The sequence below is a fragment of the Sander vitreus genome, chromosome 14 (genome assembly GCF_031162955.1).
Source record: "Sander vitreus isolate 19-12246 chromosome 14, sanVit1, whole genome shotgun sequence".
NCBI classification, from domain to species: Eukaryota; Metazoa; Chordata; class Actinopteri; order Perciformes; family Percidae; genus Sander; species Sander vitreus.
Window position 1 is genome coordinate 10,951,727 of NC_135868.1, and position 14,445 is coordinate 10,966,171.

At 42.0% G+C, this 14,445-nt stretch overlaps 1 protein-coding gene across 7 annotated transcripts in view; it reads right to left on the reverse strand.

Moving 5' to 3' along the window:
• rbms3 (RNA binding motif, single stranded interacting protein) overlaps positions 1–14,445 on the reverse strand; it is a 285,669-nt gene that overhangs the window by 60,888 nt on the left and 210,336 nt on the right. For 5 of the 7 annotated variants that reach the window (XM_078266934.1, XM_078266937.1, XM_078266935.1 and 2 more), the window contains 2 exons: positions 6,915–7,080; positions 1,619–1,698 (listed from right to left, as the gene is read on the reverse strand). In XM_078266934.1, the coding sequence (XP_078123060.1) occupies positions 1,619–1,698; positions 6,915–7,080 (246 nt within the window). The remainder of the gene's footprint in view (positions 1–1,618; positions 1,699–6,914; positions 7,081–14,445) is intronic. The other 2 variants (XM_078266936.1, XM_078266939.1) reach the window with 1 other exon arrangement.

The window sequence follows — 14,445 nt, forward strand, 5'->3', positions numbered from 1 at the left end:
ACAGCCCTGGGGTCCTCCGCAGTGTAACATCTGAGTTTGATAACAGAAGAATGTCCAGAGATCTCCATTTAGCAGACAGCAACTCAACATGGACACCAGAAAGCGGAAAAAGCACACTTCCTCACACTTCCTTACCCCCCCCCCCCAGTTAGTTTAGTTGAAAGCTAAGTATCTGAATGACCGTATTCAGGAATAGAACATCTAAGAACATTTTAGAGTCACCAAGTTAATTCAATTATAAATTGCAACAAGGAACAATAAAAGCTTTTGCAACAGCCAGTCCTGTGTGTGTACATCCAGCCATAGGGAAAGGGGGAGATTTCATGGACCCCTTCAGGAGGGACCATAGTAGCATCAGACCAGAGCAGACATTGTAAACTTAACTATTCTTAATTCCACAGAAGGATCTCCTCGATTAGGGTAGTAAATCTTCATGCTTGGCACAAGCCTGAACAATCCATTAACAATAATAAAGCCTGAGCGGCCGGGAGATAGACCCTTAAAGGGGAAGGTCAGCCTGATATTAGAGCTTTAAAGGTTTCCTATTACGGCTCAACTTCAATATAACCACTCACCTTGCCTTTAATGGCTGCTGGCTATGCAGTGGCTGAGCATATATGGAGATTCTAAATCCAGTTTCTCTGAGATATTACTGTATAGTGGAGAGCGATTTATGGGTCTGTTTCTGTCCCGCTGGTTGGAGGTATGAGTATTAACATATCTTTGTTAATAAAATTGCCACAAGAGTGAAAGAGATCTCCTCGGTATCGCCCTGTCTGGCCCCCACGTCCTGCTGGGACGCATGGGAAGCTTCGAGCGCTGCAGCAACTGGACCCAAAAGTGCTTAGGCAGCATGTTTTTTTTTTCATCCTGCATTTTCCTTCTGACTCTTTCATATCTTTACTCTCCTTCCACCTTGCTTTTCTTTTTACTAACACCTCTTGTCACCCCTACTTCCTTAGAGAGGTACTTTTCCAATATTCTCCTTTTGTTTTTAAACTTTTGGGACAGTAATGTCACTTTGGACCCCAAACAAATGCACAATGTGGTACAGCCTTGTCTCCACATCTGTCTCCATTTTGTGAAATGTTTTCTCTTACCCTGCCTGTTTTCTCCTTGGCCAGCTTGTTCCACTGTCTAGAGTGACTGCAGAAAAGCAAGATAGGAAGGACAGAGGACACGGAAACAGAGAGCAGGAGCAGGAAAGGAAAGAGGGGAGAGTGCAAGCTCTTAAGTAGATTGCAAAAAAACAGCAGAGAGGCATGAGTGTGAATATTAAAAGGGTATTCTCCTGCCCAAGAAGTTTCAGCTTGCAGCAGCAGCACCACCAGGGAGGGAAAGAGATGGTGACAGAAAGAGAGAGAGAGAGAGAGAGAGAGAGAGAGAGAGAGAGAGCGAGAGAGGGAGGGAGGGAGGGAGGGAGAGGAGTAGATCTATAGAACCGTCAGCTTCAGGTGTCAGAAACAACGGTGTACATAATCTATCAAGCTGTCCGGCTGATCTGCGATGAGGAATTACCATAATTGAATTAGAAAGGAGGTTTCTCATCGAAAAGGTGATGATTTTTAAAGAAAGAAAGGAAAGAGAACAATGTAAAGCAAAATATGTGGAGACTCACCTGGAATGCCTGGCGGGGTTTTCAGGTATTTTCCATTGAAATGTTGTATCACTACTTCACATTTCTCTGTGGACTCCATCCTGCAACAAAAAGTGATACATAAGGTTTCATTTAAAAAAAATACTTAGTATCCATTTGTAGCAAAGGTAGAGAGTCCTTTTAAAATAAAAGGACTTAACCTTGGCGCAAAATGACAACACAAAGGGAGAGTGCTTGTGGTAAATGTACTAAATTGCTTTGTGGTACAAATGGAGGTTTCGTTATGGCACAAACCATAATGGCAGTCACTTTATCACAGACACGTAACAATACCTCTGGCATTCTCATCCACACAAAGGTACAATTTGTAAACCAAAATATATCACGGTGAGTTTCAGCCTATAGAGAGCAGACTTGCAGCTGTTTTTATTATTTGTTTTGATCAACTAAACATTGCTTGTTTCCATTTTGCACTGGAATCCTACACATATGCACAATAGGCTGGCTGTGTAGTATCACTCTGTTCATTCTAAAAGTCCAGTGAGACTATCCAGAGTCTGTTTCTCTATCTGCTGGGGAAGGTGCATGAAATTCAGGATGTGCAGGAAATAGTTGTCATGCAGCCTTTTGACAGAAAGAACAGGCAAAAAGAACGCAGGGATGTAGAAGTAGTACGATGAAGAAGAAGGTATGATAAGGTTAATGTTAGGCTTATGGATAGTAGTGACCATGATTTCCAGAGTGGGAGGAAGAGAGGGAGAACGCAGAAAGCAGACTGACTCGTCCCCCCTTTTCCAGCCACTGGATCAAAAGTCTATGGGCTGAGCAGCTGACCAGCAGGAGGGCTCTGATCTCTCACATCATAAGCACACAGACACTAATGCCCATACACACACGTACAGAAGTATATCAAACACATTCCAAATGAATTTAATTTTATGGGTTAGTAAAACTTGGGGCCCTATCTTGCACCCGGTGCAGCGCGGCCCAACACAAGTGTCTTTGCTATTTTAAGGCCGTCCAGTGCCCACGTTGTTTAAATAGCAAATGCACCTGCGCCAATCGCTCAGGTGAATTCTTGGCATATTGCTATCTTGAGGCAGCAGGAAATGATCGCACCATTGAACAACAAAAACCTGGTCTAAAGTCAATAGCAGCATTTCATTGTTATTTTAACAGTGCATTAGTCAAATGCGCCTAGGCTTATGCACAGCGTGCGCACACTATGCTTGTTACACACACACACACACACACACACACACAGGGAAGCACAGTAGCACACAAACCTGCAAAAGATTAAAAATAAAAATATTAAGGTGCAAATCTGCCATCATAATAGCAATGTGCCAAGGTACAAACGCACCTGGCTTTTAAAGGGAATGGGAGATGACACTCTGATTGGTTTATTGCATGTTATGCCCAAAACACACCTATGAATGAATGAAGACACTAAGTACAACCCTTTTGAACCATGCGCCCGGCGTACGCTTAGATCGTTAAAATAGAGCCCTAAGAGTCTACAGCCATGCTTTCGGTTCTGTAGGCTGTACTTTGGTACTTACAGTGGTGCTTTGAGCTAAATGCTAACATGAGCATGTTAACATGCTCACAATCACAAGGCTAACATGCAGATCAAGGTACAATTATGCTTATGTTTGCCATGTGCACCGTCTTAGTTTGCTGTTAGCAGGCTAACATTTGATAATTAAACAAAAACTACAACTGAGGCTGGTCATTAGTTTAGCAGTTATTTAGTCATACACTGTAGTATTGGATGGATATGTTGACCTGATGATGGTGCTACATAAAAAGTCAGGGGATCACTGAAGTTAGTACAATTCTTCCTAGGGGAACATGAATGTGTGTACCAAATTGAATGGCAATCCATCCACATTAAGAATGTGAACCTCATGGTGGCGCTAGACGTCATTAGAATGCATCCTCTGTGGAACATGAATGTTCATGTAAAAGTTTGCTTTAAAAAAACAGCCTCATGCATGAATTCAACCCAGTGTAAATATGTTTACCATGCAGATTCTTTGATATAGACTCACAAAGGACTCATATTAAAATGAGACAGTTTTTAAATGCAGCCTTGAGTGGTTGTTATGCCTATGCCTATGGTAATGTGCTCGTGGAAAGTGCAGAATTCATTGTTTTCCAGATTTTCATGCTTTATTTGGTCTCACCTCTAAGAACACTCATATCATCCTTTCAGCCTCTCACATCTCTGTCCTCTGTCTCTCATCTCTCTCCTATCTCTACCTTCATCCTTTTTTTTACCATAGCTTTTTTTATCGCTCTCTCCGTCCCATCAATCTTACTCCCGGCCCGTCTGCACCTCTTCTTTTTGACGTGTCTCTCATTCTTCCCCGTCTTTCAACCTTGGTCTTTTCCGCCATCTTTCAACGTTACCCACTATCTCTCTCCCATTTCTCTCACTTTCAGTGCCCTCCTTTTCTTCCCGTCCGTTTGTTTCTCTGACACCCATCCACATCCAAATCTTTCTCACTTTTCCTCTCCCTTCTTCTCTTTTTAGAATATGTAATCTTTTACACTTCCTGGCATCATCCATCTCTAACTGAGCCTGTATCCATTCCTTTTCCCCCCATCTCTCTTTTGTTTTTCATCTGCCCCCCTTGTGTTTGGGAAGACTAATAATAGTGTGACTCAGCTGATCACTGATCACGACAACTGGCCTTTAACACATCACTAGAGCTCAGCAACTAAATATTAGATCACTAAAACACTGTCATTCAGCTGATTGAAAATAGAATGTACTGTATATAAATGATGGAAATGGTTTGATATTTTCAGATTTTATTTATTATATACATTTGTATTTAACAAAAGAGACCAGACTTGTCAAATGCTAAATATACACAAAGAAGACTTACATGAACTGTGCCTAAATCGATTGGTAATATTATAATTTATATCAGTGACAGTTTGATTAGAGAATAAGAAAAGTGTACAAATACAAGGAAGCCTTCTATAGAAGCTTTTGGTACATATTACTTGTATTATTATTTCATTATTATTTAATTTCAGTCACTACCAAAAAAATCATATTTTTGTTTGATATCCAGCTCACTTTATTTAAGTGTTTAATAGTTTCATTCAATTTATGTATAACCCTAACCCATATCATACATTGTTTTATATTATTTATTTAAGTCTATGTATATGCTTTGGAAACATTTTTGATGAAAGCATCATGCCAATAAAGCTCAATTGAATACACAGAGTGTTTATTTATTACGTATAATCTGTGTGCTCTGTGTTTTTGCCGTCCATCTTTAAAGGGGCTGAAAATCAAGTGAATGCATCCCTCTTCTCTACTCTTCTCCAGAGTTTCAAGTGATTCTCTGACTGGAAGTGTTGATGCTCAGCTTCCCTCTCTATTCCCTTGCGCTTTTTATCCAACCTCCTCACACATCCTCTGGCTATTCCTTGTCTGCCTCCTCCTCCTCAACGCCGTCTCTTCTTCATTCTTTCAAGCAGGAAAACATAGAACAGGTGGGCAGACAGGCTTTGAGGCAGTCATAGGGAAACAAACCGGTCAGCCAGACTGTCGACCAACTTTCGGGTTAGCCATTCAGTCAGAGAGCCAGCCAGGTAGGCGGTGAGGCAGGCTGGCTTTTCTCTGTGTGCTGCTGGTTAATGGCATCAGGTGCTGCTGTCTGCAATGATTAGTGCTGGGGCTCGAGTAATGGGCTCTGATAACAGTAATGGATCGGCCCACAAACACTTAGCTCAGTTTACTCTCTCTAATGCCCCTCATGGCCCAACCTTCAGCAGCTGTCTGTCTGTCCGTCTGTTGACACAGCTAATGGGAGCTCTACAATTCATAAAATAAATTGATTTTTCTCTTGCTCATTTGCCCAGATCTCTTTCTGGCTTCTTTTTCTGACCTGTACTCATCAATTACACAATAAAACCTTCTATATCTCTATAATGTTTTCTTTTTTTTCCTTATCTAACCAAACGTTGCCCATTCACCGCTCACATTTTCTTCCAGAGACCCACATTCACTCGTTTAACTTTTTATTCCTCAATCTTTCTCCGTCTCATACTGTCTTCTCCTTCCCATCACCTTCTCTTTCTCTTTATAATAACCTCTATGATTAGTTATTTTTAACTGCCCATTGTTTCACACTCCTGTCCCTCTCTCTCCCGCCACCTCACTCTCCCTTTTCCATCATGTCTCTTTGTCCTCCCACTGAGGGCTGCTGGAACAGGTGGCCTATGGCAGGTTGTTGCTGTGCTCTGCTTGTTGGTCTGCAGGAGGCTGCCTACTTGTCTGTGTGTGTACGTGTGAGAGTCTGCTCACTAATGTGTGTGTTGGTATACACGTGCACGCATGTGTACTGTAGAGTCATATCTGTGCATATGCTCATATGTGTGCATAAGTGCCTGTTTGTGTGTGTTTATGCTTGTCTGTCCTGCTGTAACCCTCGGTAATAGAGCAGGGAATAGGAGAGGAGTTCAGCCAGAGCAGGTGATTAAGAAAAATCCCTGCAAGATGGCGGCTATGTGGCCGTCAGTGGCCTCCTCTGGGTAAACAAGGGAGGAATGTGTGGAGAGGAATGAGAGCCTGGTGACTGCTGCCGAGGACAAGGACAGAGCGGTTTATGACTTTGGGGGATTAACAAGCTGAAGTGGAAACTTTTCTAAGTAGAAAAAGAAATAAACCAATCAGTGTTAGGATTGGTGGTAGAAATATAGCAGCTCTGGCTATACTGTAAGGACAAGGGGGTTAATTGCAGGTATCTATGAATGTGTGAGACTGTATAGGCCCAAGCTACCATTTGTAAGCATGTGAGCACATACACAGAAACACACACACTCTGATGCACAGGCACGGACAAAGACAAACTCATCCACTGGCAGAGGCACTGTCAAACAGGCTTGGCAAACAAATCACCTTTTAAAGTTTCCAATGCCTAAAGGCAGGATTCATCTGACAAGTGTCTTTTTTAGAGTGATTGTGTGTATGCACATAGTAAGTACAAGTGTGTGCCTGTATGCCAGTGCACGTATTTGGGTCCATTTGTGTGCACTTCAGTCTGTGAATTTGTATGTTTTTGCACAACTAACATGGGCCAAACCCATTTGCAAGGTATTCCTTGTTACTGCTGCAGCATTCATACCTGGTCCCTGTACCAGAAGGGCAGGGACATGAAACTTAACCACAAAAATTATTACAATTATACATTAAGTATGGAATTCAAATTTGTGTGAGGGCACATGTACTGTAATCCATTACTTAAAAATAAATTATTGCTTCCATAGCAGCAGCATTACTATCGTGTACCTGGCGAAGCCAACTCCTCTGCTGACCCCGTTGGCATCCCTCAGTATCCTCGTGGAGATGACGTGGCCCAGGGGCTTCAGCATGTTCTCCAGCTCCTGCTCATCCATAGACACCGGCAGGTTGGAGATGTACAGGTTGGTGGGGTCCTGCTCCTGTTGCTGCAGGGCCAGGAGTTAGAATAGTAGGGGAGGATGGATAGAGGAGAGGGAGGGGGGGAAGGAGAGGAAAAGATGAGAAATGTATCACCAACAAGTGTAAGAATTATGAAATATGCATCAGCTCTGTGTCGTGGGAAATCACGTAACAATGCTGCCAACAGTGGAACCAAACTCTGGCTGAACTCACATGATGTTTGGCCTTACTGACACACTGATCTGTTCACATGCAATATGGATAAACCAATAGTTCACTGTGCATCTGGCTGTATGTGTGAGACAGATAGTGTGTAGGCTACATTATGGATTTGCGTAAGTGGAAGGTATTATGACAGTGAAAGTCTGTATCAACAGTATGCATGTAGTTTATAGTTTCTATGGTGTCTTTTGGGTGTGTTTCTTGATGAATCAATTTAAGTTTGAAAGAGGGATAAAAACAGAGCAAGTTGTGTAGTGTGTGTTGTACAACAGCGGTTTCTCTGTTGTGCCCAGAGGCTGCTGCTAGCTAGGTGAAGCAGCACAGCTGGTGGTGGGTTGAGCCTGAGGTACCTGTAGCAGAAGGCCCTGTGAGCTCTAGAGTAGAACAGCTGGAAACAGCAGCCCTAGCCACACCAGTCAATCAGTCACTGAGCCAGGCAGCCACCATGCAAGTCAACCATCCATCTATGCTACAAGTCAGCCAGTCTCAAAATTAAGCATGAAACTTCATTATGTCATCCTTATCTCTAATTATGTATCTTTATGATGCTGTATGCACGTCAGCACATTCTTTTCTAACATATCAAATTGCATTCAATCCAACCTCCCTCCCAGTTATTAAGTAAACCATCCAATCAGGCAGGCAGCCAGCCAGATTATGATCTGTTACCAGCTCTCGTTTATCACATCTCTTCTTTATCCAACATCAACATCATCTCCAAACCATTTCTCTAACAGCAGCCAGGACCACTGCAGGTTAAAGCTAACAAGGGCAACAAAAAGCATCTATGCTGTGGTTGATGGCCAGTGTAATTTGATGATCAAATACTGCAAGATTTGCATACACTTCAGCTCACAGGTATTTAGAGAGGAATAATCTTGTACCAATCTATTTCAAATGTGGGTCAGTCAATTGCATGTATTTAACTGAAAGACGTGGATCTTTTGGATAATTCTGAATGGATGTTTTGAAGCTGCCATTGTGAACTGTATGTATTTAATGCAATAAATGAAAACTTCTAGTCTAGGCTACATATTAATCCAGTTTAGATCAATAAAAAAATAAAAATAGCAATTAAGCAAGACAAATATCTTTAAAAATGTATGGAATGATATTAAAGCTGAAAAATGTTAATTTCATTAGTTCTTCAAGGACAAGTCATATAACTAACTGACTTTTGCCTGAAATAATTTAAGAAAGTATGCACATAACTATAATACAGTTTTTATTTACTTTAAATTCAGTTGATTCAACTTTAAATAAATGCCTCAAAAAGATGAGAAACATGCATTTTCAGTGATCTTTTTAACACGCATATGCAGTACTGTAAACAGCAACACAAGTACAGAAGTCTGTCTTCTTCTAAGTCGGGGGTTGTGGAGATACCTCAGTTGCAGCCTGCATGTAAACACTGTCTTTGAGAAGCTTTACAGACTCCCTGTGCCTAGCCACAGGCAACACTGTCTCACTCTGTCATGTTTTGCTTTCTGTTGATGACGGAGGAGGAGGTTAAAGGAGGAGAGGAAGTGCCTCCACCAGCGTCCTGCCTCCATCTTTCCATCTGTCAGAGGAGAAGACTGGTCCCTTCCCTGATTAATTAGCCGTCTTATGTGACAGGACATGCTTGATCTGATTAAAGCCTTTGGGAAAAAGCCGGGGCCCAATGTCAAAGCAGAAAAACCTATTTCTCCTTTAACCAGGAACTCAATTACCAAATTAAACTCCTCCTTCTTCTGCAGGTTTGTTACATTTACGGGCTTCAGAAAGAGCACACAAGAGTTTGTTTAACACAGGATTTTGCAGTGAATGAGGCTTAATTAAATCTGCCGGTAAAAAATGTACTGTACACGTGTCACTCTCCTGCTAAGTCCCTTTGGTGTAGCCGTGCAGCTGTGCTTTCCTTTGAGTTTCATCGGTTATGTGAGGCGATGTTTTTCAGGATTATGTCAAATAGGCTTCGTATTCCAATGCAGACAGGAGGTCTGGATCAAAGAGTTAACTGACTGACTTAGTCACTGGGCTAAGTCAATGATATGAGAGTTTATGTGTGTGTGTGTGCACGCTTGGGAATGCACTTTGAAAGCACTTTTTTTCTAAAAGCATGTGACAGTACACGCGGTGAAAGAGTGCGACAGAATGCAAAGCGGTAATTTGTGTGCGTGGGCTAATAGTAGAAGGCTCCGTTTGCTGGGGGATTAACGCGGGGAGGCCTCATCTACGCACGGCCGCTGCGCTAAGTTACCTCTTTGATGACGTTCCGCACCATAAAGCCCTAAATACCCAGATGAGAAGGTTACGGGGAGGAGTGGAAATAGGAGCATTTTGACGGGAGGTGAGATGGGCTGCCCCATTCCACAAGGAGATTTAATTTCCTTTAATGTCAGCCTTCGCACACGCTCTGCTGTCAGGCTATGAATGAAACGGTAATTGAGGTGTGTGTGCATGTGTGTACCTGTGTGTGTATATATATATATATATATCCATCCTATCTCAAAGTAATTATGCATGTGTTCCATCAAATATATATATATATATATATATATATATATATATATATATATATATATAGTGTAATGCTGTGTCGTTTTTGCTTGATGTGTTTATGCTTCCTGTGTGTGTTATGGCATTTGTGTCTGTCCCCTCACCATTGACCAGTGTTGTAGAAGGCTAATGGAAAGGCTCCAGGCTGCGCTGGGCCTTTGATGAACATAATTCCTTCACCTTGCCACCAGGAGGACAGGAGGGATACAGTGACAGGAGGGGGGGAGAGAGAGACGACGTGTCATTTCCCACTGACGGATGGCCCACTCGCTAGAGCTGACAGCCCTGTAGCGGTTATTTCATTTCGACACCCTGCTCTGTTTACCTCACTGTAATTTCTGAGAACATTACTATGCTACAGGGGAAGGTGTGTGTGTGTGTGTGTGTGTGTGTGTGTGTGTGTGTGTGTGTGTGTGTGGGGTGGGCACGGATCTGGGTATGCAAAAAAAAAAAGAAAGAGAAAATAGGAGTTATAGATCATGGTGCAAAGGTGAAATAGTGAAAAGGTAAGAAAGAGAAAGCTGCAGAGAAAGACAGAGATGGCGGCGGCTGACATGACAGGCAGATATAACACATTAAAGGGAGCCCTTGTTGCCTTTGACAATGCTTGAGGGGAAACAAATACGTCAGCTGTTAGAAGTCTCACGTTCCGCCTAGGGGGCTCTCAGAGCTGTATCCATTTAACTGATAAAAGTTAGACGGATAGATATGTGTCTTGACTCGGGGCACTGCATCTAACGCCACGTTAAGGCTCGGAGCCGCCCTCACTCTTTTCTCATACTATATCTCCCACATTCTTTCACCCCATTCTGTCTTCATTTTCTCCCCTTTTCATACCACTGACCTCTCCATAGCCTCTCTTTCTCCAAACTTGTTTTTGTCAACACTTTTCATTTCTTCTCACTTAGGAACCCTCCCTCCGTCTCTCTTACGTTCTTTCTACTGCTTCCTTAACTTTTTACATCAGTACATTCCTGCTTGTCCTTCCTACCCCACAATTGCCATCTCCCTTCTCCTCCAATCTTCTCCTTGCTCCTCTCTCCATTCAGCTTGCTCGAGAGATTAGAGCTGTATGTGTAATTGGCTCTACAGGGCTTCTCAGCTGCTCCTCTAAGCACCGGTACACACTCTACGAGGTTGTCTGTGCATGAGCGTATATAACCAATGCCAATCCTTAGTTTTACACCACACTATTCCCTTCCCTCAGGTATGCCACTCTGACCTGTTTTGTGACTAACCAACAGCCTGAAGGAGCACAATTAAACGAAAAGACAATGGGGTTCTGTGTTGTCTGGTAGGAGAAAACTGCAAGGAAGCAGTAGTTGTGTTGTTGCTGCTGCTGTGAGGATGTGTATCTGACAAGTTTGCAGATGCCAGAGGGAACATTCCAGTGCTTTTGTATATAGGCTGAGGATCTGCACTCAGATGTTGCTGTGGGAGCCTGAGTCTGCAGAATGCATTCAAAAGGCAAGCGGGCCGACCAATTGGAAGGAAGGAGTAGGGGGATGCTGGATCAGGGAGTTGGCGAGAAGAGAAGCATATGAACGCATCAACTCACTTCAAAAGCTTGAGTTGAATTTGTGAGGAGCCAGAAAATTTGGAGACAAAAAGGTAGCACTACAAAGGAACCATCATTCTGTCAGCTGGCTAGTCAGCTGGTCAGGCAACAGCAGGCAAAGTCAGGCGGGCAGCTTACTGCCCTTTGATGAGCGCTTCCACATTTACTGTTGCCACTGATGAGCGAATGGCAGGTTCACTCTACTTTTCCCTTTGTAGAGGCTGTTGTCAAATACTTTCTCAACACTCTGCCATCCTGTCTGTTATCAAGCCCCCTCTGTGACACTCAAACTTCAAACCCCATCCACATCCAAGACTTCACATTACATTGTGTCCTCATCACAGCCTGCCTCTGTCCACTGTAGCCACAGTATACAGAGCCACGCCACAATTTTATGCTGTGGGTCAGAGTTTGGTGGGAGAATTAGGTTTTGTAAGTTGCTGCACATTAAACAAAGGGGAGATAATGTATCTATTCTGCATTAGTATAGAAGTATTTCTCAGCACAGGAGAATTGTCAGTGTGTGTTTTCTACAATGGCTAAATGTATTCAGTCTGGTTCTAGAGGCAGACGGTGAAAATTTGTAGGCTTGAATCCTCTCTCTGAATCTGACACACATCCTCACAAACACGCTGAGATATACAAACGCATATTACAATCCAACATATGCACACATTTCTCCGACCTAGACGTGCTCAGTCACAGAACAGCATGATACAGAGTAAAAGAAAGATGGCGAGGGGGGAGGGGGGCTGACGAAAACCTTCTGTTGGAAAACACAGGGCTGTGAGGCGGAGGATCTGTGCCATCACCCAGGGCAGCCATTTTCAATCCAATTACCATATTACGTCTGAACAAACAGCCTTGAAATACCTGTCATTTAAACATGGCTTTAATAGCGCTTTGATAAATGGGTATTGGCAGGGGTTTAAGATAACGGATGCAAACATACCGTGTAGACATACAGCTGTTGGTGCTTAAGGAACTGAATTAAACCTGTTTTTTTTCTGTTATAGATAACATATTTGCTTGAATTCATAATTTGAATCACTTTTGTAGGTAGCATCACAGTAATCACCTCGGCATGTACACCTGTAGGTTTGAGAGTGATTAAAAAGATGTTACGTATCTGTTAAAATGTTACACAAAGTTTAAGCATGTTTTCATCAAAACCTGTATGAGAATATAATCAAAAGGATGTGAGAATATAACAGCGAGATAAGCACTGTAATAGAACATCACATGCCCTATCTTTATGGTCCAAAAATGATTTATATGGGCACAGTCAGTCTGCTTTCCTGATCAGTCATCATCCTCACTGTAAGCTCTCAAACAGATGGTTGATTTTGCCCATTAATTAACCTCTCAGTATTTTCACACCAAAAAGTAATTTGAAGTTTGACACAGGGCACAACGTTTTTTTTTTTTTTTTTTTTTTTAAATTATGTGTTTTTCTCATAAGATACAAAAAGATAAAACTAGCCGGATATGAAGCTTGGAAGCAAGATTAGAGGTTCACCTTGCTCACGCAGTGTTCCATTTGGCTGGAATACAATGCTACCTGATTAAATAAAAATCTTACAAATTACCATACGTTGCTGCAGAGCACAGCTTAATACATCACATTATTCAGCTACGGATTTCTTCCCATGAGTGCAATCCAAGCCAATGACAACTAAGTGTGTCCTAGCGGCCCAGAGGCACTAAGGTGTTTAGTTTTGTTTTAAGATCTACACTCATTCACTCACATAATTACACACACTGCTCCTGCACAGCTCTGTAGCTCATACATGCACAAACCCACAGCCAATGCACGTGATTGTACACACAAACACGCACAGTCAATCTTTGTCTTATTACTGCTATGGAAAATGGCTTTCTCGCTACTCTGTATTATGCTGAGATGATAGATGCTGCGGAAGGAACAAAAGTGGGTGATACATTATTGAGCCTTTGAGTTTGCTAACACAGCGGTGGGGCTTTGTTCTACTAACTCTCTCAGCTGGGCCTACGTACTCTCTGCTGGCGTAGCTGGTGAAATATTCATTCCAGAATAAAGCACAAAATCGGTTTTTGGTATGTACTTTCATTTGCCATTTGACATTCACCTTTTAAGAAAATGTGAAAAATATAGTTTCATTGTTAAAAAAAGTAATTTCATCAAACAGCAGGGAGCTGTGATTTTTTTTTAGCAAATGTTACTCAAACTGGAGCAAATAGTGCATTTGTTGGGGAGTATTTTCAGCTGAACAAACATTTGGTGCTCTGGTGAGTTTGTGGCCCTTTGATATGTGTTTTTAATAATTTTTATGACAGCATTGGAGATGTTTGGCAGAGGAATAAGCTACATTAGTCTTTGGCTACAAAAGCAATGCTTTTTAATAGGAGAAATTCATTGCTGATTTTGGTATTTTCAAGGGATTTGTTGATAAGAAAAAAAGCAGCCTTATCCTCTAATATTTCTGAGCATCATCTACTATATTAAATGTCATTTTACATATTTTACAGATGTGTGATGGAGGGATCACACCTTTACTTTGCAAAACAGACATAACACCATTAAATTATGCCTGCCATCGATGTCATGGCTCATACATTTTGATGGCAGGTTAATGTGAATTTAAATGGGTCGATATGCGCTTCACCCGCTTAATCACGACCCCCTGATTTGATTTTGTATCTCCCTCGGTGAGCTAATATTCCAGAGATTAAAATTTCATGTGGAGCTCATATCAAAAATTCATTATTAACATGGAAGATGGGCACACCCGCCTTACCCCTGTGCTACAGCAAAAGGATACAAAACTTATGCATTCATAGTATAAGTGGGCAGGCACACATGCATGCAAAGATACTCTTTGCTACACTCCCCGAGGACTTTAAGTCAAATTCATCCTGCCTTTGTAGAAAATATTGAAGAATTTCCTCATAAGCTGTTGTTATGTCCTCCTGTCGTGCTCCCTCAGCTCAGGAGTAGACAACATTCACAAATGTCTTCCCAGTTTTATAATACATTTTCATCACCGTAACCTTCATATTTTTCCATTACGGTGTTTGCAACAACAGCTCATTGTGTTG